At 35.9% G+C, this 23,220-nt stretch overlaps 1 protein-coding gene across 1 annotated transcript; it reads right to left on the reverse strand.

Annotated features, from left to right (window-relative positions):
- Positions 1–241: 241 nt before the first annotated feature.
- gpm6aa (glycoprotein M6Aa) lies at positions 242–22,893 on the reverse strand. The gene is made up of 7 exons (XM_048176509.1): positions 22,673–22,893; positions 15,066–15,258; positions 10,439–10,595; positions 9,889–10,042; positions 9,601–9,677; positions 9,405–9,470; positions 242–2,523 (listed from the first exon to the last, which is right to left on the reverse strand). The coding sequence occupies exons 1-7, from the start codon at positions 22,707–22,709 to the stop codon at positions 2,371–2,373; spliced, it is 837 nt and encodes a 278-aa protein (XP_048032466.1). The 5' UTR covers positions 22,710–22,893; the 3' UTR covers positions 242–2,370.
- Positions 22,894–23,220: the final 327 nt, after the last annotated feature.

Here is a 23,220-nt window from a genome sequence, read left to right on the forward strand (position 1 = left end):
ATACAACACCAGTTCAAAATACTGTAAAAATGCAATTGTTCCCTCAAAGTGCTTTATTTTTTTTTCTCATTTGACCTTTACAAATGACTTTCATTTGTGTAACCCATTATAGTCAGATTATTTTATTAAGTAAAACCAATTAATTTAGATTTTACCACAAGGTAAACTGAGGAAATGTTTTAGAGTGCATTTAAATTCCAACATAATACACAGATTGTTAAGAACAACAACAACCATAGAGTATTTATTAACAAGTACACCAGTGTAGTTTATTTATGCAAGCAGTTTGTCCCTACAGATCAGAAAAGCCACTGTCAAGCGGTTGGCACATTTATGTACAAAACAAATTAATGGAACAGCTTTCTACTAAGCATTCTTTAGTGAGAGTACAAAAAGACTATACGAGGACAGAGAGAGTGAGCCAGAGTGAGTGAGAGAGAGATAGAGAGAGAGAGAGAGAGAGAGAGAGAGAGGTAAGGGTTAGAGAAAGCATTAAGTTAGGGGCTCAACAAGCAATAGTAATAGAAAGGTGAGAGGAGGACTTGGAGGGAGTTAGAGAGATCACCACAAAGTAAACAGGCACAAATCAAACACTATACCATCAAAGAGTAGGAGTTTCAGCGCAATGTATTCAGCATAGGATTCAAATTACTGCACGTTATGAGAAAGGGAATGACCCAGCAAGACAGTCGCATATATCAAACTCATAAAAAGATGAAATGAAAACATTTTTCTTGTTTTTTTTCTTTGATTTTTTTTTCATTATTATTATTATCATCATTATTATTTTATTTTATTTATTTTTTTTGATCCAGTAAAAACGATTACCATTGAATGCATGACCATGCCACAAATAACACTTAGGTTCACAGTCTTTACCTAACATTACAGGGGTGTGACCTGGCAGCCGGCACCCCGATGCACTTACACCAAGAAAGAGCTCACAAAATGGTCAAATAAGTGCACGAAACTAGCTCTTAGAAACACTGACGGAACATGACTTGCCAGGCATTAAAAGAATGAGAAGACATCTCCATCATCCAATATAATAATGACTTGTTAGCAAGACAACGAGTAACTGTCATTGAGATAGTATAAGCTCTTTAAATATTTGTTTTCATCGTCATATTCCCCTTTGTAAAGAAAAAAACCCACCGAAAGAAAGTGAAACTGTCACAAAACATTACTGTGTCTCACCTGGATTTTGCTCCACCTCTTGTCTTTTTTCGCTTTCAGAAGAACACCCTCCCTCCGCCCACCCTATATCCGGTCATGGAATGTGTTTTTCAGTCTAAAACAAATTCACCTGAAGTTTAAGTGCTAACATACAGTACATACATTTACACATTGATTTTGTACAAAAGCTGAAAGTAAAAAGCGTCAAATAAAAACCCTGAAGGATTTACTGTCTATATCTGTTTGTGTAGGAAAATAAAAAAGAGGGGGTCATAACGCTGTAGGGTTGTGCATGTGACGCTTGCTTCCAGTAAAGGGAGAGTTGCATTGTTGCCGAAGAGGGGGTCGCTGACACTACAGTAAGATTTAAATGCTTAACGTCCACTCAAAAGTGGTCAGAAAGTTCCTCTCCCTCTCAGAGAAGTTACAACGCCACCTACTGGCACGATGCGGTCTGAAAACTTGACTAGCGCGGCAAGCAAATAATAACCATTTTGTTCTTTTGTAATCATCTTGATAAGCTATGCAATGACATCTGTAGAAAAATAATAAATAAACACTTTATGGTACATCTGTTATATCTTAATTTTGTTTTTTGTCTTTTCTGTCTCAGTTTTTGAGTTTTCTTTTACCAAAATAATGCAGAATGAGCAAGCCATCTGCTGGTATCGGGCTTCATACCTTCTGATGATTAAAAAAAAGGAGAGAAAGAGAGGGAGAGAAAGAGAGAGAGAGAGAGAGAGAAAGAGAGAGAAATTTTTTTACCAAATTTTTTTATCATGATTTAAGTCTATGATAATGAGACCTTAAAAGACAGACACACATGAAAAAAATGTGCTTTTTCCCCCAATAACCGACCCTCTACATAAGAATGATTCATGTATTGATGCTAAAATGTTTTAAAAAGAAATATATTCAAAAATTGTAATATGTGGTGGAAAAAAGAACCAGCACAATCTCTTAAAAATGAAATACAATAATGTGAAAAAAACTACAACACTACTTCTAGCACTAATAATAATAATAATAATAATAATAATAATAATAATAATAATAATGTTTGTGCGAGAGGTAATGGGTTGGCCATGGGGTTGGTCATACGACACACCACCTGGACTGCACCAGTGCCAAAACTCCCTTCAACAGGAAGTGAAAGCACCGAGGGTCCTCTCGCCCCCGCTGCTGCTTCCTGTCTTATGTGTAGGCATTGAGCCGTTCCTTGGAGCGTGTAGAGTGGATGTCATGCAGCTCCTGTTCTTCCTTGGACTTGCAGTCCTCATATTTCTGCATTTTACATGCATCCTTCACATAGGCCCAGTTGGCAGACAGCACCATCAGGTAGTGGATCTGAAACAACACCATAAATAGCGTCAACACGGAGTCAATTAAACCTTTGCATTTATACTATTCTAAAACAATTGTCTATTTATTAAATCTATTTATTATTCAAATAACATCAACATAAAGTCAACTAAACATTTTCATATCTATTTTTCAGACACTTTTTTTTAGTTTACATACATGGCCAGATTGAATTTAAAGGATTAGTCCACTTTTAAATACACTTTTCCTGATGAATTTACTCACCCCCATGTCATCCAAGATGTTCATGTCTTTCTTTCGTCAGTCGAAAAGAAATGAAGGTTTTTGAGGAAAACTTTCCAGGATTTTTCTCCTTCCAGTGGATTTCAATGGCTACCAACAGATTGAAGGTCAAAATTACAGTTTCAGTGCAGCTTCAAGGGCTTTAAACGATACCAGTAATGAGTAATAAGGGTCTTATCTAGCGAATCGATCTGTCATTTTCGAAAAAAATACAACCGTTTATGCTTTATAAACAAAATATCGCCTTGAACATACTTTCCGCTTCCGCATTCTTCATAACGCTTACGCTGAATGTTCTACGCCTTCCCTATTCTACTTACGGAACGAACGCGCCGCCAGTTTCGTTTTTTTCCGTAACTTGAATAGGGAAGGCGTAGGACATTCAGCGTAAGCGTTATGAAGAATGCGGAAGCGGAAAGTACGTTCAAGGCGATATTTTTTTTCGAAAATGACCGATCGATTCGCTAGATAAGACCCTTAATACTCATCTGGTATCGTTTAAAGCCCTTGAAGCTGCACTGAAACTGTCATTTTGACCTTCAACCTGTTGGTAGCCATTGAAATCCACTGTAAGGAGAAAAATCCTGGAATGTTTTCCTCAAAAACCTTCATTTCTTTTCGACTGACGAAAGAAAGACATGAACATCTTGGATGACATGGGGGTGAGTAAATTTATCAGGAAAAGTGCATTTAAAAGTGGACTAATCCTTTAGGGGAGAATTTACTGTAAACCTAAAGGTATCCTTATTTTGAAAACAAATTTATGAAATAACTAATTAATTCTATTATTATTTGTACATTTCTAATTAATATTCTTAATTTTGAAATAACATATTAATATAAAGACCATGTTGGATGACCAGTAATTTTCTTCTATTAAATTCTGATAAGACTGAGAAAAAATTATTATATAACCTCAATTCTATCATCTCTGCACTGGTTACCTATTAAGTTCCATATCGATTACAAAGCCTAAATGGTTGTGTATTCCATTGCCATAATCCATCACGCTCTTTAAGGTCACAAAACCCTCAATTTTTGGTAGTAGCTAGGATATTTAAGTCCACTAAAGGAGGGAGAGCATTTTCGCATTTGGATCCTAAACTCTGGAACAGCCTTCCTGATGATGTTCAGGGCTCAGAAACACTCTCACAGTTTAAATCTAGATTAAGGACATATCTCTTTAGCAAAGCATTCACATAATGCATCATAACGCTCATCCCGAGGTAACTAGAGATTACGCCAACTCATTTGGATCCAGCCTCTTATGAAGATTTCAGATGACCCAACACCTGTGAAGAGATGACGCAAACCTCTGCCAGGACTTCAGATGATGATAACTCTGAATCAGCATGCGTTGTGTAAAGCTGCTTTGAAACTATACAGTATGTATTGTGAAAAGCGCATTACAGATAAATTTGAATTGAATATATAGTTTTTAATACACTACCAATCCAAAGTTTGGAATGACTACGTTTTTTTTTTTTTTTTTTTTTGTTTTTTTACGTTTTTTTGAAATAAGTCTATTATGCTTACCAAGGCTGCATTTATTTGATTAAAAAATGCTAATATGCTCATTTGTATATTTCAAATAAGATAGATCTTAGCAGACTGTGATGACGCATGTTTGTCACTCTAAAATTAGCAGTGACACCAGCAGGAGGCAGCATTGTAAAGCAGCCAGACTCCTCTCATATGTGTGCTGGCAGTGTGCCTTGGTTAAGAGGAAATTCTACAGTCTACTTCAAAAGCCTATGCACAAAATACCTTGATGAAGGCCCTGTCCAAATTCTTCTTACTAGCAAAACTAGCAAAAGATTTTACATGCATGTATATTGTTGGGGGAGCTATATATGAAATCAAAAGAAGTGTGTGGTACTAGCAGTCTTGATTTTAAATATTTTATAGATGTATATGTAATAGGTTAAGAGTGAACTGTTTTCCTGAACGAGAGAAAACACTATATGTTGTTTACTTCAGTGCACCATTATGCAAATCAGATTTACATTATGCATGCTCATTTGAATAGGGCCACACCCTGAATTTCTCTTCTTGACAAAGGAAAAGCTTGGTTATTATTACCCTTCCCAGAGAGCACAAGGATGCATTATGTTTAACAATCAGTTAAATTTGCTCTTCCACAGTAGGGGACAGAAAAGCTCTTTCTATAATTTGCTACATCATACCAGACTAACAACCACATTCTCTTTTTCAGAAAATGGTTCCTCGCAAATTACTGAGTGCTGCTTGCTACAAGCTCTAGGGCCTTTCTTCTCCTAGTTTCCATGACAACAGAACGACATGCCCAGCGTCTCTCCATGTATGTGTGTGAGAGAGACGAAGAAGGGGGGGTGGGCAGGCACAAAGATGTTAAATAACAACAAAGAAAACGCAATAAGAGATAGCTGACAACACCCCCAATACTCACCCCCCGCTCCCCCACCCTAGAATGCCCTAGGAAAACAATGACAGTAATTCATGACTTTATCCCATTTCAGTTTAGACCTACATGAAGGAGCTGAAGCAGGTGATGTCATTAGTTTAGCTCGCATCACACAAATAAACACACTGTTGCCAGGAGGAAAAAGGAGGAAATTAAACTTTTCCCTTAAACATTGTTTTGTTGTCAGCTTTAGGACTTTCATCACCATTATATAAAATGTTATGTTGAAAGGGAAAAATTCTTTGCATTGCATGCATTTAAAAATGCCAAAAAAAAAAAAAAGAATTAATTTATTACCCTCTATGCAGGGCTCGACATTAACTTTTTTGCTTGCAGCCACTGTGGCTAGTGGTTTTCCCAAGTTACTAGCAACTCAGCGTTTTCAGTGGCCACAATTTTGACATCGATACCATGGGAAAAAACTGCCACATAGATATTTTTAATATTATCTCATAATTTGGCATCAGGTACATTAGACTGCTGTCACTTTAAGACTTGACGCATGGATCCATTATACTGTTACATATGCGTTTTCTTTCTCAACAGTTTATGTTCACTTAAAACATAAGTGTGTTTACATGAATAAATATAAATAAAGACCCGGCATTTTGACATTATTATCTGTGTATTTGACTCTTTAAGTCCAATAAGCAGCAAAAAAGAACTCAATTTAGTACCGAGAGGCAGCTTTATGTGCGCTCACTTTGGGTGCGAGCACAAAATCTGCGTGAATTAGTAAAATTATGCACAATACATTGCTATCCCATGGCAAAATTCAAGCCCTGTAACACCAACAATATTCATCCAGAGCAAATAAAACAAGTGAGTGAGGGGAGGCGGGTTTGTGTGTCAACTTGCTGTCAGAGAGATGAAAGAGCAAGAAAGCGCAGCTGGTATTGTGTACCAATTCCGCGAAAAATAAGTATTGGAAGCGTTTCAGATATTTCTGTGTCGATATGTAGTGAAAAATTTATATTTTTGACAACACTACATTGCATTTAGTTTATTATTTCAGATGCCCAATTGAAAAATTTATATATATATATATATATATATATATATATATATAAACTAGCCCTGCCACTATGATTAAGCAAGCAATTGAAGAGACTTTGTAACAAATTTTAAAAATATAAATGAATTCCCAAAAAATATGGTGCAAGTTACATATTATATAATTAAATTTTTATTTATATTAATAATATTATATAATTATTTTATAAACTGTATAAACTGTTATATAGTTAGATTATAAACTGTTATAAACATATTTGTTATGATCCATACTTTAAAGCTCCATTAAAAAAAATCATGATTGATGTACAGAGTGATATACTTTAAATTTTACATTTAGGTAGTTCATTTTAATGTGCGAGGAACATAGAAACATTTAGTTGAACTTTAGCGGATAACTAATTTTGTTAAATGCATTATTTTCGTAAAAAAATTTGTTTAAGACATTAGTTTCAGTACTGAATACATATTTGACCCTGGAACACAATTTGTTTTTAAATTGAGCTTTATACATCATCTGAATATATAATCTTTCTATTGATATATGGTTTGTTAGGATAGGACAAGATTTGGCTGAGATTCAACTATTTGAAAATCTGGAATCTGAGAGTGCAAAAATAAAAAATAAAAAATATTGAGAAAATCGCCTTTAAATTTGTCCAAGTAATAAACAATAAGTCCTTAGTAATGCATATCCACTCACAAAAATACATTTTTGATATATTTACAGTAGGAAATATCACATTTACAATTTTCATTTACAATTACAAAATATCTTCATGGAACATGATCTTTACTTAATACCCTAATGATTTTTGGTATAAAAGAAAAATGTATAATGTTGATCCTTACAATGTATTGTTGGCTATTGCTACAAATATACCTGTGCAGCTTACAACTGGTTTTGTGGTCCAGGGTCACATATGTAAAACCACTTTCTCTAAAGGCTAGAATACACTACATGACTTTTGCTCAGATTTTTGCATTGATCTGCAGTCTAGATGCAATTATAGTTGCAGAAAGTGTGTGCCAGTCTGCAGATTTTGGACAGTTGACAAATTTAACAGAAAATCGAATATTGTATAATGGGCACGGACTATGAGTTTTGTAGCTTCAGACTACTATTTCATCCATTCAGAGAATATCAAAACATTTTTGATTTTTTGAACACATATCGTAGTGTATGACGCGTTGCTACTGAAACCTAAGCTGTCCTCTATCTCCCAGTGTTGCAATAAAATACAATACAAATACAATAACAATACCATAGCAAATTAACAGAACACGCATAACAAATCAGCCTCAATATTTATCTTATCAGCACAGATAAAACAAGTGATTTGACCACTCACCTCCCGTTATATTTTCTAAAGTCCATATTAAGCGCATCTACCCACCCAAGACTGAATCCAAATGCGCTTGGCTCATTTTTTTCTTTTGCGACTCAGCACACAGAGTTGCTACAACAACTACAGCAGTCTACTCCTGCACATCCACGTTTGTTTCATCCGTCACGCGTCTGCTAGCAACGAGGCACGTGTTTCTGGATGAGTTTGTTGTGTTCAGAACAATTTGAAAGTCTGGTAGTGTATGATCTCAGTTGATTAGTGTATGATGCCCTGTTATATCTCTGTAACCATTTACAAAGACGGCAAGCAGGGATGGGCAGTATTTATGATACATGTATTTTATGATACATAGTATTTTGTAATTTGTATTTGATAGGGTTGATGAAAATGGCTTCATACTTTGTATCAAAATACTTTAGTGTTTTGTATTTTTGTATTTTAAAAATACTTTGTAAAAAGTCTACATGATGACATCATAAAATTGCGACCTCTGATTGGTGCCAGTAGTTTGAAGAGACTTTTTGAGATCAGAACAGAAAATTGATCCATATGGAAGAAGGTGGTCAAGGTAAGAAATGTGCAGGCTGCCAGCTTTCCATCATTTTTTTGCGTAAATTGCTATAATTTTTAACAGTTCATGTTAAGTTTTGGTGTTCGTTTTGATAGCCTAGGCTAAATAGTTTACCAATTTACAAATTACATTCTTGAAAACAATTATACCGCGCAGCAGCCCCCTATATTGTCAGAATTGCTGAGGCAAAGTAGGCTCTTTGTTACCAAACACCAAGTGACTAAATTAGGAAACTGTTGGTTACTTTAAACTAACCTTCATCTGGGAGATCACAGGGATATGTTAATATTTGATCTGTTAAAGCCACAATATGTACATTTTCGCCCTAGAGGTTGCTTATTCAAAACAAAGGCGTAGTTTGATGACGCCTTGATTTCACAGAATCATGGGAGGTGTTGTTTTCACGTCTACAGCCGAGCTTCCGCTTCCTCCGGTCAAGCGTATGTGGGGTAAAGCAGCGCTGTTTTATCATATTAGATACATTTGTGTGTTGAAAGTTGTTATAGTGCTACTCCATGCATTCACTCTGTGGCTGCTGTAAGACACTTGTTGCACACTGCAGTAAGCTAGATCGAAAATAGTCATGGTAAAACATGGTACTTGCAAATGTAAATCAAGAAAACAAGATTCATACAAAAAGACTTAATGTGTTGAGCTATATAGCATAAGTAGTTCTCTGGATTTTAACATTCTTGGAAACATTTGTGATAATGTAAGTACACAAATCAACAAAATATATAAAACTGTTCTAGCGGTTTTTAGACATTTTAATCCAAAAATCTTACATATTGTGCCTTTAACTGGTTGCATACTGGTATGTCAGATTTATTGCATGACTCGGGCAGAGAAAAGCTGTTGCTATCAAACATTGTTTACTTAATCAACTGAGTCAGTGTAATGGTGAAGGGATTGATCAAATAGGCCAATTGATGGAAGGTTTGCGAATAAATTTCATGCTCCCTTGTAAAAGTATTTTTAGTATTTTTAAAATACAAAAATACAGTAGTTTATTTTGATACATGGTGTGGCTGCTGTATTTTGTAGTTTATTTTGATACACTTAAAATTAAGGTATTTGGTATTTTATTTTAAAATAGGCCTACATTTTGATGTATTTTTGCCCAACCCTGACGGGAAGTGTATGATGCCTAGTGTTTTAAAATCTGTTCAGATTTTAAGAGTCGTGTAGTGTATTCCAGGTGCAGTGTAAGGACTAAATATAATCGTAGGTATTAGTCAAAACTCACCATAGCAATGACTGCAGCTCCAGCCCCAGCCAGCGCACACACAAACAGATGGAAAGTCATATCCAGCTTTCAGAAAGAAATATTGAGACAGAAATGAGTCTTGGATTGCTTTTCATTGTGGAAATGATTTATACAACTATCTGAAAACATTTGAGTCCAGTGAACCCCTCTATACTTCATACAGACGTTTACTCACCTCATTTGATCCACACATTTTGTTGAATTTATCTGATCCTGAACATACAGTCTTCTCCTCTCCAATGGGCACAACACCTAAAATATATAGTTTTTGTCATTCCTCAAAAGCAATCTGTGTTTTTAGCCTATAGGAATGGATATTTCATACTTTTATTTGGTTATTTGGATAACCAACCAGTTAGAAAGAATAAAATTACATCAACAAAACAAATTATCACTGAAACTTCTTCTTAACCACACCTAAACATTTGGAAAACATTTGAAACCCACAGATTTTGAAACATACCAAACTGGCGCGGGTCAAGACATAAACTTGCTCCCTCCAGAATGGTCGTGTTTTGGCAAATGGTCCAGATGTTGAAATACATGAAGACAGGCAAAGAGGTGAACGCTGTCACACCCAGCCAAGCCAACATGAAGATGTACGTCAGCATGATGAACTGAAGGAAAAGAATTATTAAGACTAAAGTCTAAATACCCAATCAAACACTAAATTAAAAAGAATCAAGAATTTTATATATATTCTCAGAAAACTCAAACAAGGTAAAATACATAGAATGGAAAATATCTATTAAAGGAAAATTAAACAAAATCTCGAACTCCGATTCACTGTGTAGAGTTTAGCTCTCAGTGTTATAAATTAATCACAATAATAGCAACCACAGCATATCTTTCTTGTTTCACAAGTGAGAAAATAACTCGCAGAATTCACTATGTTATCTTTTATTATAGCCTATAAACGGATGCCATCTTTATGTGCGGCAGTTAATCTTAGTGACTTTGTCATTGCCCTTCTCTACATTACTATGCATGAAGTTCTCCCAATGATTTCTCACCCATGCACTGACGCAGCGTCCACAGGTGGTGATCTTGAAGTCTCCATACAGGTCCTTGATGGCCCCACTGGTGAAGAAGCCTTCGACCATCAGAAGAATGCCATACACAAAGAACGCTGAGGCAATGCCATAGATCACATACTTGATAATGTCAATGCTGTGGGAAACAAATAGGAAATAAAGTCAATAATTATGTATGTGTGGGTAAAAAAATGTTTCACATAAGCAAACCAAAATAGATAATTGGGACATTATTACATTACCATTTATGTCAGTGTAAACTGCAAAACATGGTCATAAACTTAGCATAATTGTGGATCTGAGCCAATGTGTCAAAATGGGTGGCTTAATTTACACCCTAAAATGTACAGTAAATAGGCTGTGTATATGTGTATAACTGTGTACTTAAAGGTGCTAAAGAGGATGTTTTGTTTTATACATTTTTGCGATATTACTTGAAACTGTCTTTCCTTAAAAACATCAGCCAATCGTTTACACGATCATCGCGTAAACGATTGGCCCTGTGGCTTGTCAATCACTGCCATGACGTTCCTTGTGAGAGACGTGCGCGGCTGCACGCTCCAGTAACTTTCCACAGGCGCCGCATGCAATGTTTTTGTCAGGAGACAGGAGTAACAACTGCAGATTATGAGTTACCTGCGGTGAGTCCGACATAATGAATCCACTAACACGACACAGCGAATGCCGGTGGTAAACACTCATGTTCCAATACTCGTGCACGAGTTTTGGGAGGCGTTCCCTCGAAAGGAGGGGGGGTTGTTCTTACGCATGCGCTCATTTCAAAAACTCACTAACAGTCTTTGGTTTCTCAGTCAACGAAAAAGATCCTCTTTAGCACCTTTAACAGTGATTTTTTTAATATTTATTCTACAGATAAGATCAATATGGCAAAGCAGTACAAAAAAGACAAATAGAGAGATTATCCACCACATAAATACATTTACACACATACACTTACATGCATATGCACTCGTGCTCACGCTCACACACACTCTTTTGTGTCACCATTACATACAAGTTCACGGTGATGCTCGCTGTTATTAGTGTTGCAATACTGAAGTAACAAATACGTAATTATTTACAAATGTCGAGTTTAAAGGGAACCTATTATGCAAAATTCACTTTTATAAGGTGTTTGACGGAAGGTGGAGACGGAATCTGCCCTATTAACTCCTCCCCTGAGTGAGCTGGACACAGTCCGCTATGTTTATCTCCTCGTCAGAGCATTTAACAGCAGCATTCAAGTAAGAAATGTATTCTTATTAAAGCTACTAAAGATATTTAATCAAGAGCAGTGAGTGATTATCTATTTTTCTTTTGTTGTTTGGTTCATATTAAAGGGTTAGTTCACCCAAAAATGAAAATTCTGGCATTATTTACTCACCCTTGTGTAGTTCCATATCTGTAAGACCTTCAAGCATCTTTGGAACACAAATGAAGATTTTTTTAATCAAATCCGATAGGTTTCTGTCTCTTCATAGAGATTCAACACAGCTACTACTTTCAAGGTCCAGAAAGGAGGAAAGACATCATTAAAGTACTCCACGTGACTCTAGTGGTTTAACCTCAATTCTATGTATGTTTTTTTCCGCAAACAAAGCACTCATGTCGCTTCATAAAATTGAGGTTAAATTATTCGAGTCACACGGAGTACTTTAATGATGTCTTTCCTCCTTTCTGGACCTTGAAAGTAGTAGCTATGTTGGATCTCTATGGAGGGACAGAAACCTCTTGGATTTCATTAAAAATATTTCCATTTGTGTTCCAAAGATGAACAAAGGTCTTACAGATGTGGAAGGACATGAGGGTGAGTAATTAATGCCAGAATTTTCATTTTTGGGTGAACTAACAGCATATACAGCAGTAAGTAGCCTACTGCATATTACGTTGCTGTCACTTTAATAAACAGATCTAATATACACATGTGATTTCTTTCCCTGCCGTTTACGTTCACTGACATAACCGACTGTGTTTGTGAACTTTGTGTGTCTTTCACATAACCTTGTGTGTATTTGACAGTTTAATAAAAAAATCAGTTTAATATTTATAGGATGCGCCATCTGACAGGCAGCTTTCTGTGCGTGTGCTTTGGATGTGTACACTCAGAAAACCATATATCAGAAATTAAACTGTTATTGCTGTAAAATGCATGCATATAATTAACTTTCATGATCACAAAGAACTGCAATGTTATGTGATCATGGCTGTGATAGAGATGATAATCAAAACAGATGTTTTATTCGTTTTTGGCAGAGCTGCACAGACTCCACACTCTACAGGAAAGTGAGGCGGGGAGCAGAAGCTCATTTTAATTTAAAGACACATGCACGAAAACAGCATGTTTTTCCTTCCACTCAAAAATAGGCATTTACAACATGGTATAATAAATGATCTCAGGTGTATATACAGTATGAGTTGAAATTGCACAGACACATATTGCATTTTACATATTACACAGACTTATATTATATTTTGTAAAAAGGGTGCTAATAGGTCCCCTTTAAAGGTGCTAAAGAGGATCTTTTCGTCGACTGAGAAACCAAAGACTGTTACTGAGTTTTTGAAATGAGCGCATGCGTAAGAACAACCCCCTTCCTTCACAGCTCATTTCGAGGGAACGCCTCCCAAAACTCGTGCATGAGTATTGGAACACGAGTGTTTACCACCGGCATTCGCTGTGTCTTGTTAGTGGATTCATTATGTCGGACTCATAACTCATAATCTGCAGTTGTTACTCCTGTCTCCTGACAAAAACATTGCATGCGGCGCCTGTGGAGTGTGGAAAGTTACTGGAGCGCGCAGCCGCGCACGTCTCTCACATGGATCGTCATGGCAGTGATTGACAAGCCAGAGGGCCAATCGTTTACGCGATGATTGCGTAAACGATTGGCTGATGTTTTTAAGGCCCTACCTCGTGCACAGATGATGTATATTAATATTATTCCTTTCAGTGCACCTAATAAATAGTCTTTTATCAGTTAGTAAAGACAGTTTCAAGTAATATTGCAAAAATGTATAAAACAAAACATCCTCTTTAGCACCTTTAAGCCACACACAAACATGCTATGTATTTGTGTGTATATGTGTATGTACACACATCCTTTCTGTAGTTAAATAAAAATAAATTGAATCTTAATCTTAAGCATAAACACGTAAAAGTATGAGTTTTTAAAGTCAAAGAGAGTGGGGCTTCCTTTGAACACACACACACACACACGTACATACACACACACACACGCGCACAGACACTTTCCATACCACAGCAAACCTATCCTTATATTTAAGATGTTCTTAAGCAATTATTGAAGTAAACAATCAGTAATAGAATAAGAAAGAAGCAAATTATAAAGACGATTACAAGCAATAGGACAAATAAACAAATACTAGTAAATACTAGTAAAATACTAGTTTTATTAGGCTGCTCTTTTTATACAAATAATTTACACATCAGTTTTCTTTCCCAACTCTTTACGTTCACTTAAGACATTACCGACTGTGTTAACGTGATTACTCACCAAGACAGACATTTTGACACATAAGTGTTTATTTGACTGTTCAGGCGCAATAAGCCACGGAACTCAATTTGGATTGCACATTGTCTGGCTCTGAGAGGCAGCTTTCTGTGTGCATGCTTCAGGTGTGAGCACCGAATTCAGTTCTCTTGTGCAGTTTATTGCTCTTTTAATAACTAATCAAGTTCTGCAATTTATTTTTTCTCATTTATTTCTTTATCAATCTAACATGTCAGTAACTTCCTGCGCTGTGTGGATACATTTACATACAGCGATATAAAAGAACAAAATCTCTATCATTTGACACTTGTCGCCAGGATGTATAGCCCTACCTGGGGGGTGCGACCCACACTTTGAAAACCTGTTCTACTTGTTTTTGCGTACACAACAACCTGAGGTACAATAATAAAACATGTTTCTTGAGCAGCAAATCAGCATATTAGAATGAGTTCTGAATGATCATTTGACACTAAAGACTGGAGTTATGATGCTGAAAATTCAGCTTTGCCATCACAGAAATAAATTAAATTTTTACATTTATTAAAATAGAAAACAATTATTTTAAATTGTAATAATATTTCAAAATATTAACGGTTTTACTTTATCTTTTATCAAATAAATGCAGCCTTGGTAAGCATAAGAGACTTCTTTCAAAAAAAATAAAAATAAATAAATAAAATAATAATAATGTTTCCAAACTTTTCACAGGTACTGTAATAAAAAAAAAAAAAAAAAAATTATATATATATATATATATATATATATATATATATATATATATATATATATATATATATATATATATATATATATATATATATATATATATATATATATATATATTGCTTTACAAATAAGACATTTTCATTATTTATCCATTTTTAAAAAACAATTTTGCTGTTGTTTTTTAATAATATATTTTATATTTTATCACTGACAGACTAACTAACATTATTTTAAAAGAATTAGCTCGATACATTTTTTTCTGCATACCAACATTACTACTTTTTTGCGGTGTGTATGTAAAATTTATATATGTGAGATTTATAATCTACAGTGAAAATTGGCTGGTTCAATGTGCTGCTCTCACTTACATTGTAAACACATCCAGACCATCTCCAGGTCCCCTGATCACCTCAAAGTAGTTCTGGAGGATGGTGACCGTTCCAGAAAGAGCTTCATGTCCACATCCACAGAAGAGCGCCACTCCAGCATACAGCAGGATGGTGGCAATCAGGGATGGATAAGGGATGCCTCCTAGACATTTCAGACAACACTCCATACATCCTGAGAGAAGAAAGAAAAAAAGAGGTCATGTTATTCATCTTGAAAGGTACGGTTGGGGAGAACAAGCTGATTTTTGTTTTGTTTGACTGTGTTTGATTCCATTGTTTCATTAACAGTTTAATTTCAGCAGTTTCTACATCATTTAAAAAAGTAGTATTCTTGCACAGAAAGCAAAGCTAGTGTAAGTTGTCTTCTGTGCTCTTCTTAGTGTCTAGCCTCTGCCTGACAAGACTAACAAGTACCCAGACGGTTGGAAGTAAATCCTCAATCCATTCACTCTGACGCTCCAGTGAGGTCCAGTTCATTCTCTATGTGTGTGTGTATTTGTTACTCTCCAATGATGTGCAAAATTGTCCCTGCAGCAGACTATTTTAAATTCTCCCCTTGGCATCATATATCAGAGTGAATCATAACAGTATGATTCATGAATAACAAAATGGATGGGAGGATGAAAGGATGGACTTTGACACTTAGTCATTCTGATTGAGTTTTTCCAAATGATTGCCTTCATGTGTTTCCTTTCAAAGTTTCATTACTTTGAGTTTAGATCTCACGCAGACAAGTGTGTTATGTTTAGAACAAAACAAACTTGCAGTTAATTTTAAGTTTATGACACTTTCTAGGGAGAGTCTTTTTTTAAATAAGCATACTTTATACTCACTTATATGTTCAAATGTATGAAACTGTATTCATTATTCCATTATTTCACTGTATGAAATGCTAATTTCATGGTAAAAACGAGGCAGCTGTAGTTTCTAGAAAGGTACTGTAAAAATGCAGTAAATATGCAGTCTAATATACATTATAAGATAAGATCATTTGCAAAAAATACTATTTTTTAATTTTACTATATATTATTGTATTATTATATTATTACTATATATTTATACTATTACTATATTTTACAGTAAATTGACATGCATTGTCTTTTTTTACAGAGCATTTATCACTTAATTAATTAACAGATTTTTTTTTACTGCAGCATTTCTACATCATTTTTCCAAAAAAGAATTTTCTACAGTGTGGGTTGTTTGGAATTTGTACTTCCTGAGGAACAATAAACTTTAATTCAGCTTGCATATGTTCCCACTCAGTGTTTGTTTGCCAGTCCTTATGAAACGAGTGCAGGAACTTGTGAAAGAGTTACAACCATGGATTGGTTGAGGCTATTGCTCCCATTTCAGGCCTTTGAATGTGAATTATTGAATACTGTCAAACACCGCTGCTATAATGAACCTCAGACCTGGCTTTACAGTGGCTTTGGCAAGGGACCAACTTGTTGCCATAGCAACTAGGAGTGAGAATATATACAGGATCTGATTCTTTGTAGTGTTTAATAGAAGTTGTTGGCAATTTTTTTTAAAATAGTTTTTAATAATAATATATTTTAAATTTTATCATTAACAGACTAACACATTCTATGCAGAACAATACATTATTTTACGTATAACATATGTTCTTTTTATTCTATAATTCTATAATTACATAACCGTATTAGAGTTTACACAATATTGCCCTTTTGATCCTGTTATGAGATTCTTTGCACTGTTGAATCCACTGCATGTCTCCTGGTTGGTTGAGAGTATCACATGTTCTGAAGCCACCACAAATTGCATTACATTACAATGCAGCCTTAAATTCATCACTCAAGGGTGTTAGATGAAACAGCATTACAAATGCATGCAGATTGCACACTTTGTTAATACAGGACCTGATTTACAATACAAATTCTCACAGGATAGCCTTGCTGGCAAGATTCAAAACAGATCACATGCAGACATAATGTTGCAATCTCATGTTCTTGTAAAGTGCAGCCAAAGACAGAAATGGTTTACCAGACCAATGCAACTCTCCATTATGAAAGCAACCAAAATGCAGCCCAAGATCCTAAACTGAACCATAAAATCAGTGCAAACATGCTTGAATATTAATGGATATGTTCACCTGCCAACTACTGGCACAAAAGATGCAGTGAGTTTCTGAACAAAATACCTTTGTATTTTTCATCCATTTAGATCATGAATATTTTTAATATATTTTTATTAGCTTTTTTTTTTTTTTTTTTTTTTTTTTTGTCATTAGATCAAAATTTTCTTTATTAGCTTCTTTTATCATTGGAAATTAGAACTTTAGATTATAATTTTGATACGCTTAATGTAATTATCACATACGCAATTTAAAATGAACAGTTTGAGGAGAAAATTTCATTAATTAATAAGATATTAGATATACATAAATAGATATACTTAATCTACTACACAATTAAACAAAACAAACTTTTCCAGATCAACTTCACTTTAATGCATTCAGCAGTGTTAACTAAAACGGTAAGGAATTTAATTTAAATAAGTAAGGAATAAATTGAATAAATAAGTTATACCTCAGGTGTGCATTATTTTCTAATAATTCAACAAACTGGAATAAATTATTCCGCTTATAGCCTATGACGGTTACCACACCTCAAGACACTGTTCAGATGTTGTATTTCAAGACAGAGAGAGAGATACCTGAGTCTGTGCATCTCTCAACAGTGTTCGGCAGCAGCATCTCTAATAATAGCGAAACTGTAAGTTTATCTGCTTCAAAAACAGCACTGTTATTACCTTGCTAGTGAGAAATGTCATATAGATTTTAAGTTGCTAACCTATTTTATTGATAAAATTGTCAGAACACATTTCTGTGCATGTGTGTTTCCATACTGTATGTATGTATGTGTGTTTGAGTGGGAGTGCTTTCTGTACATAATAAAACGTAATTGTGTGGCAAGAACATGGAAATAATTTGTTGTTTTTAACTTATTGCTTACTATATTCATTTGCTTGGTCAGTGTCATTGTGGGTTTTGGTTCTTTTGCTGTTGTAGGCTGTAAAGACCTTCAGTTTGAAATAACTGGTGAAGTGATATGGACATGTAATGAGGTCAAGACCTGCCTGGACCTACTTCCGCCGTGCATTTCCCTGAAAATCAGATTCAAGCATTTAACAACCCTGTAGCAGAAATAAAAATATAAAATAAAAATAAAAATTCAGGAAAAAAATGAAAACAAAAACGTAAAAAAAAAAAAAAAAGAGAAATGTTGCTTTGGCAGCTAACTGACATTAAATATGTTGAATACTGAAATTACTAAATCTAAAACTGAAATAAAAAGAAATAAGCTAAATAGAAATGTTTGAGAAAAAAAAATGACAAAAAATAAATAAAAATATTAAAAATTAAACCAAAATTCAAATGAAATATTAATATTAATAAGTATTATATTAATAAATACTACAATAATATATAAATAATACTAAAATAACACTGGCAGTTGGATATTGTTTTCAAATGTTACAGTTTAACCAAAAATGATGCACACAAAAGAAAGGCTTAACCCGAACAACATAAACAAAAGCATTATCCCGGAGGGTCCTCTAATCATAAAGCAATGGCCGCACTCACCCCACAGCCCCCATACCTCTCCCTTGTCCCTCGATCACCCCACCCAACCCCAACGCCCATCTGTCAGTCTGACAGCCACAGTGCCACTCCCGCCTCGCCCCACCCCCAACCATCCAATTAATCCCTGGAACTGTGGGGTCACTGCGAACCAGTGCTCACCCTGAAATCCAGGCATGTTCAGAGGGGAAACGTTCTCGGGACTCTCAAAGACCGTGCAACAAAAGGCTGTAGCCGCTAACGCTAATCCACACCACAGTGGGGAAAGAGAAAGGGAGAGTGAACGGATAAGAGATTGCGACAGATGAAAGAAAAAGACAGTGGGAGTCAGAGAAACAGGCAGATGGAGAGGAAAACAGATGCAAGTGTTGGTTATCATGTAGTAAAATAGCTTTTTTTGCTATTTATTTTTACCTTTTTACACGCACAGTCAAATATCCTCCATTCATAACCAGCTCAATCTGACCCTCTTCGGCCTTTTTTTAAAACATAATTTTCAAAAAGATTTGAATAATTTGTCAATTTAAAGTGATTAGCATTTCATTACCCTCAATGCCATTTTTCTGTTCAGATAAAAAGAATTCAAATTCAATTGAACTCAATCACATCAAGTGGCTACATGAGGGGCGCTGTGTGTCTCTATCACTGGCCCCTCCCTGAAAGAGAGCGGGTTTTCATCACCGCACGTCTACGCGACTTCTCTGCGCATGTTTAATCAACCAGCAGGGTTGCTATGGCGATAGAGGTGCGGGCCCTGAGAATGGGCCGGGCCTTTGCAAGCTCCATGACCCACTTACAGCACCGTGTGTCAACACATTCAGCGGCAAACGGGCTGAATGGGAGACACATTCACAAGGATTACAGGGAGGAAAACACAGCTCAGCGCCGAACGCAGGGTGAAGATGACACGACTTCATCCCTGATGGGGCAGCTAGAAGGTTCTAGTACTTCCGACATCTTCCTCGATACCTTCACTCAGCAGAAAATAACCCATTTAGACTCCTTTGTATGTAGCTTATTTGAAATGCACCAAACGTGTAGAAAACGGCAGTCTTGTGAAATATTAAATAATTTGAAAGACACATGCTTCATGTTCCACTCTCTATTCTCATGGTCATTTGACCTGCTGGAAACAATAGTGAGAACAATAGCGCACTGAATTCACTTTCTATTGATAGCCATGACTCAATTTTAAGGACAATTAGTGAAACTTCAGTGTCCTTGAGAGGTTTGACCAGAGTGTGGGAACAATAGGAGTGTCCAGATTAGAGGGATCACACATGGTCGTGTATTTGGGAGAAATAAAAAAACAGAAAGGAAACGAGATTGCCAGATGTATTCCGCAGAGGTATAGAATTCAATCACGCTTTCATTTCTATTTCAACATCGCAGTTTAAAACAATGTGGTGCTTTGCAGATCCATCACACCTTAGAAAAAAAGAGAAGTATGTTTACATCACAGGATTAAAACTGAAGACAATTCAAAAAATATAAATGCTCTCAGATGCGTAATGCATCTGACAAATCAAATCAAATAACTATATAGATTTGGACATTAATAATTAGGAGTTTGTTACAAGCTGGGCTGCTAAAGATCTCCAAGAGGCATAACAACATGCTCTCTTATAAATGAGTGTTTACATGTACAGTACAACAAAATACAGGTAACTATCAAAAATCAGCTCATTACATCTGACTATGCAAACAAATGTTACCATTAGATTTTGAAAGTGCCCAGTTTTTGTCCATTTCTGACGTCAGAGCGTAAACACATGCGCAGAAGACATGGGTGCACTGACTTGGCAGACAAAACACCTGTGAGGTAATGAGCAAAAATCATCTTTATTTGAGTTTGAAGCATGGCTACACTTGAATGCCCTCACACTGTATAATTTTGTGAGATTCTATAACACTCACTTTATGAACACATCCTATCAGAGGATGATGTTACACAGTCTACTAAGAGCCCATCTAACAGACTGTATTCTGTCAACAGTGGCGATGACATAAATTTGGAGGTAAAAGCCATAAATAAAAGATGATGAGTGGGATGGCATGTGTGTGTGTTAACGGCCTAATGTTCTCTAATCCAATAATCATGAGAGGTAATGAAATGTCCACTCTCCCATGAGGCCGCTTAGTTCCCTACTTCATCTATTGTGCAGCGGTAGGGTCAGAGCACCGGTCAATGCACGTCTGTGTATAAACTACAGATGATTATCGAACTTCAGCTTTTCTTTTATTGAGTTAAGGAACTAGTGTTTTGCAGTTACTGTAGCACTAGTAAGTATTACTTGCTGCATTATATAAATTTATTTTTTTTCCCCTAAATTGTAAGGTATTTCTGTAGCTCAAATGGGTTTGATTCCCATGGAATACATGAATTGATTTTTTTAAAAAAAGAGAAAAAAAGTATAGGCTACCTTAAATGCAAAGTTATTCGCTTTAGATAAAAGCATCTGCCAAATCCATAAACGTAAATGACACAATGCTGAACACCTCAAATGTTTTAATAATAATAATAAGAAGAAGAAGAATATTTATGGATTTATAAACCAAACTAAATTGTTCACAGTCAAAGCTCTTGTGAAGTTCTCATGTAGTCTCACTTTTTGGGATTCCCAGATTCAGATCAATTTGGGATTCTTACTCAGTACACATGAAAAGATATTAAAAGAAAACCAGGTCAAATGAGACATACATCATATCTTAGACTTGCATTTTTTAAATCAGGAAGTTCATCTGGTGCACTTTATGGACAATAAGTATTTTCTATATAAAAACACAACGAATGCTATTAAATGCAAAACAGCTTAAAAATACAGAAAAGAGAAACAAAACAGATCAGGCTTTATGCATTTGTGATTCTTAGATTAAACTGCTAGATCCAGCCAATTGTGGCATTTATTGGTAAAAAAAAAAAAAAAAAATGAAACAAACAATAAATATGAAGATAAAATAATAAAACACCCTGGCAGGTTGAGCATAAATCAGTGATCCTCCCATATTTCATGTGCTTAATATGACACAAGCTCACTGACAGTCTAAGCACAGCAGACCTGACATGGCTGCTATCATCACACTGCTTTAGAAAGGAGGAGGGGGGGGGGGGGGGAAATCACTTAAATATAAAGAGCCGTCATAGATGGAGCGAGAGGAGGAGGAAATAGTTCAGAAATTTTTTTTTTTCGATTATTTTTATTCCCTTTCTTTTTGCTTCTCTCCATACAATTATGTGCAAATATTTTCTCTACAGACCACCAAAGAAGAAAAAAAAAGACAATGATTTCCTCTCCGAGCTCGAAATCCAGCCCCTGCAAATGGTGGTATTATAAATAGCAAGCTCCCTCTCACACAAAGCAAACAAATGCTCCTGCACACAAATGAAGGAGCAAGGAAATGAAATTAAATTAAATGAAAGAGGGGGGAACAATGACTGAATTAGGACGACTATTTAAACGCCACTGCAACTAGAAGACGAATCTCCTGTCTGTCTCAGCCTCCTTCAGACAGACTGACAGAAATGCGCGGCAAACAAAGACGGACTCTTCAGATGGTCCACACACACACACACACACACACACACACACACACACACACACACACACGCTCACGCAGGATCCATCCCCTGCACACACCCCTCTACACAATCACTCTTATCTAAAATCTATCAGTCCGTTTTTTAAAAGGATTATATTTGCTCAGTCAAGTTATTTTCACAAATTCATTCAATGCATCACAGTGCATTAAATACATCATCGGTGAATTAATTAAAAAAATCTTAATAAAACTATGGCAGAAAACACTTCTTCCTGCACAAAAATATACATATATAATAACCTATTCGGACATTTTTCATAACCTCATAATCCACAAGATCAGAGACAATGAAAAGCAGTGAGGGATTAGGCACAAAGGTAAACACCACAATCGGAAAGATGGATGGGAAAACAATGGAGATAAAAAGGCATTCCTTTACCCTTCTGAGTCTGTCCCTCATCCATGTCCTCCTCCATGTTGCCTTGTCCTTTGATTTCGGGGGTCTCTACAGCGGTGACCAGTGTTGCGCCTGTGGGTTTAAAGTCCGCTCCTTAAACGCCTTCCCTTGCCTGCTTACCACAATAGAGGCTGAGGCTGGCTCTCAGTGCACAAGTCTCTCTCTCTCTCTCTCTCTCTGTGTCAGACTCGCTCTCCCTCCTCCCTCTCCTCACTCTCTCGCTCCTGCTACTACCCTGTTCCTCACAGTGGAGAGCTGCTGTCAACACTGATTTTTTTCAGTTGACTTCTTTTGTGTAAGGAGGTTCAGTGTGGCATCTCAGTGCAGGCTTGTGCAAACCAGTGAGTGTTAAGACATTCAGATCTCTATTTACACTATTTATGTGTTTATACGAGGTAACACAAGCTCAAGTGTGGAATACAAAAACATCAAATCGACAACCACCCAAAACATGGATCAGCACACTAGGCGGACAGAGAAAGGTGGGTTTTTGGGGGAGTCAAGCTGCAAGCCAGTAAAAGCCTCCACTT

The sequence above is a fragment of the Megalobrama amblycephala genome, linkage group LG23 (genome assembly GCF_018812025.1).
Source record: "Megalobrama amblycephala isolate DHTTF-2021 linkage group LG23, ASM1881202v1, whole genome shotgun sequence".
NCBI lineage: Eukaryota > Metazoa > Chordata > Actinopteri > Cypriniformes > Xenocyprididae > Megalobrama > Megalobrama amblycephala.

Bases quoted from the DNA above. Each gene is read 5' to 3' on its own strand.
- gpm6aa (XM_048176509.1), bottom strand. From the start codon at position 22,709: ATGGAGGAGGACATGGATGAGGGACAGACTCAGAAGG. The intron at 10,596-15,065 runs GTAAGTGAGAGC...TGTTTCCCACAG, and splicing joins GGTCTGGATGTGTTTACAAT to CATTGACATTATCAAGTATG. The intron at 10,043-10,438 runs GTGAGAAATCAT...CTTTTCCTTCAG, and splicing joins GACGCTGCGTCAGTGCATGG to TTCATCATGCTGACGTACAT.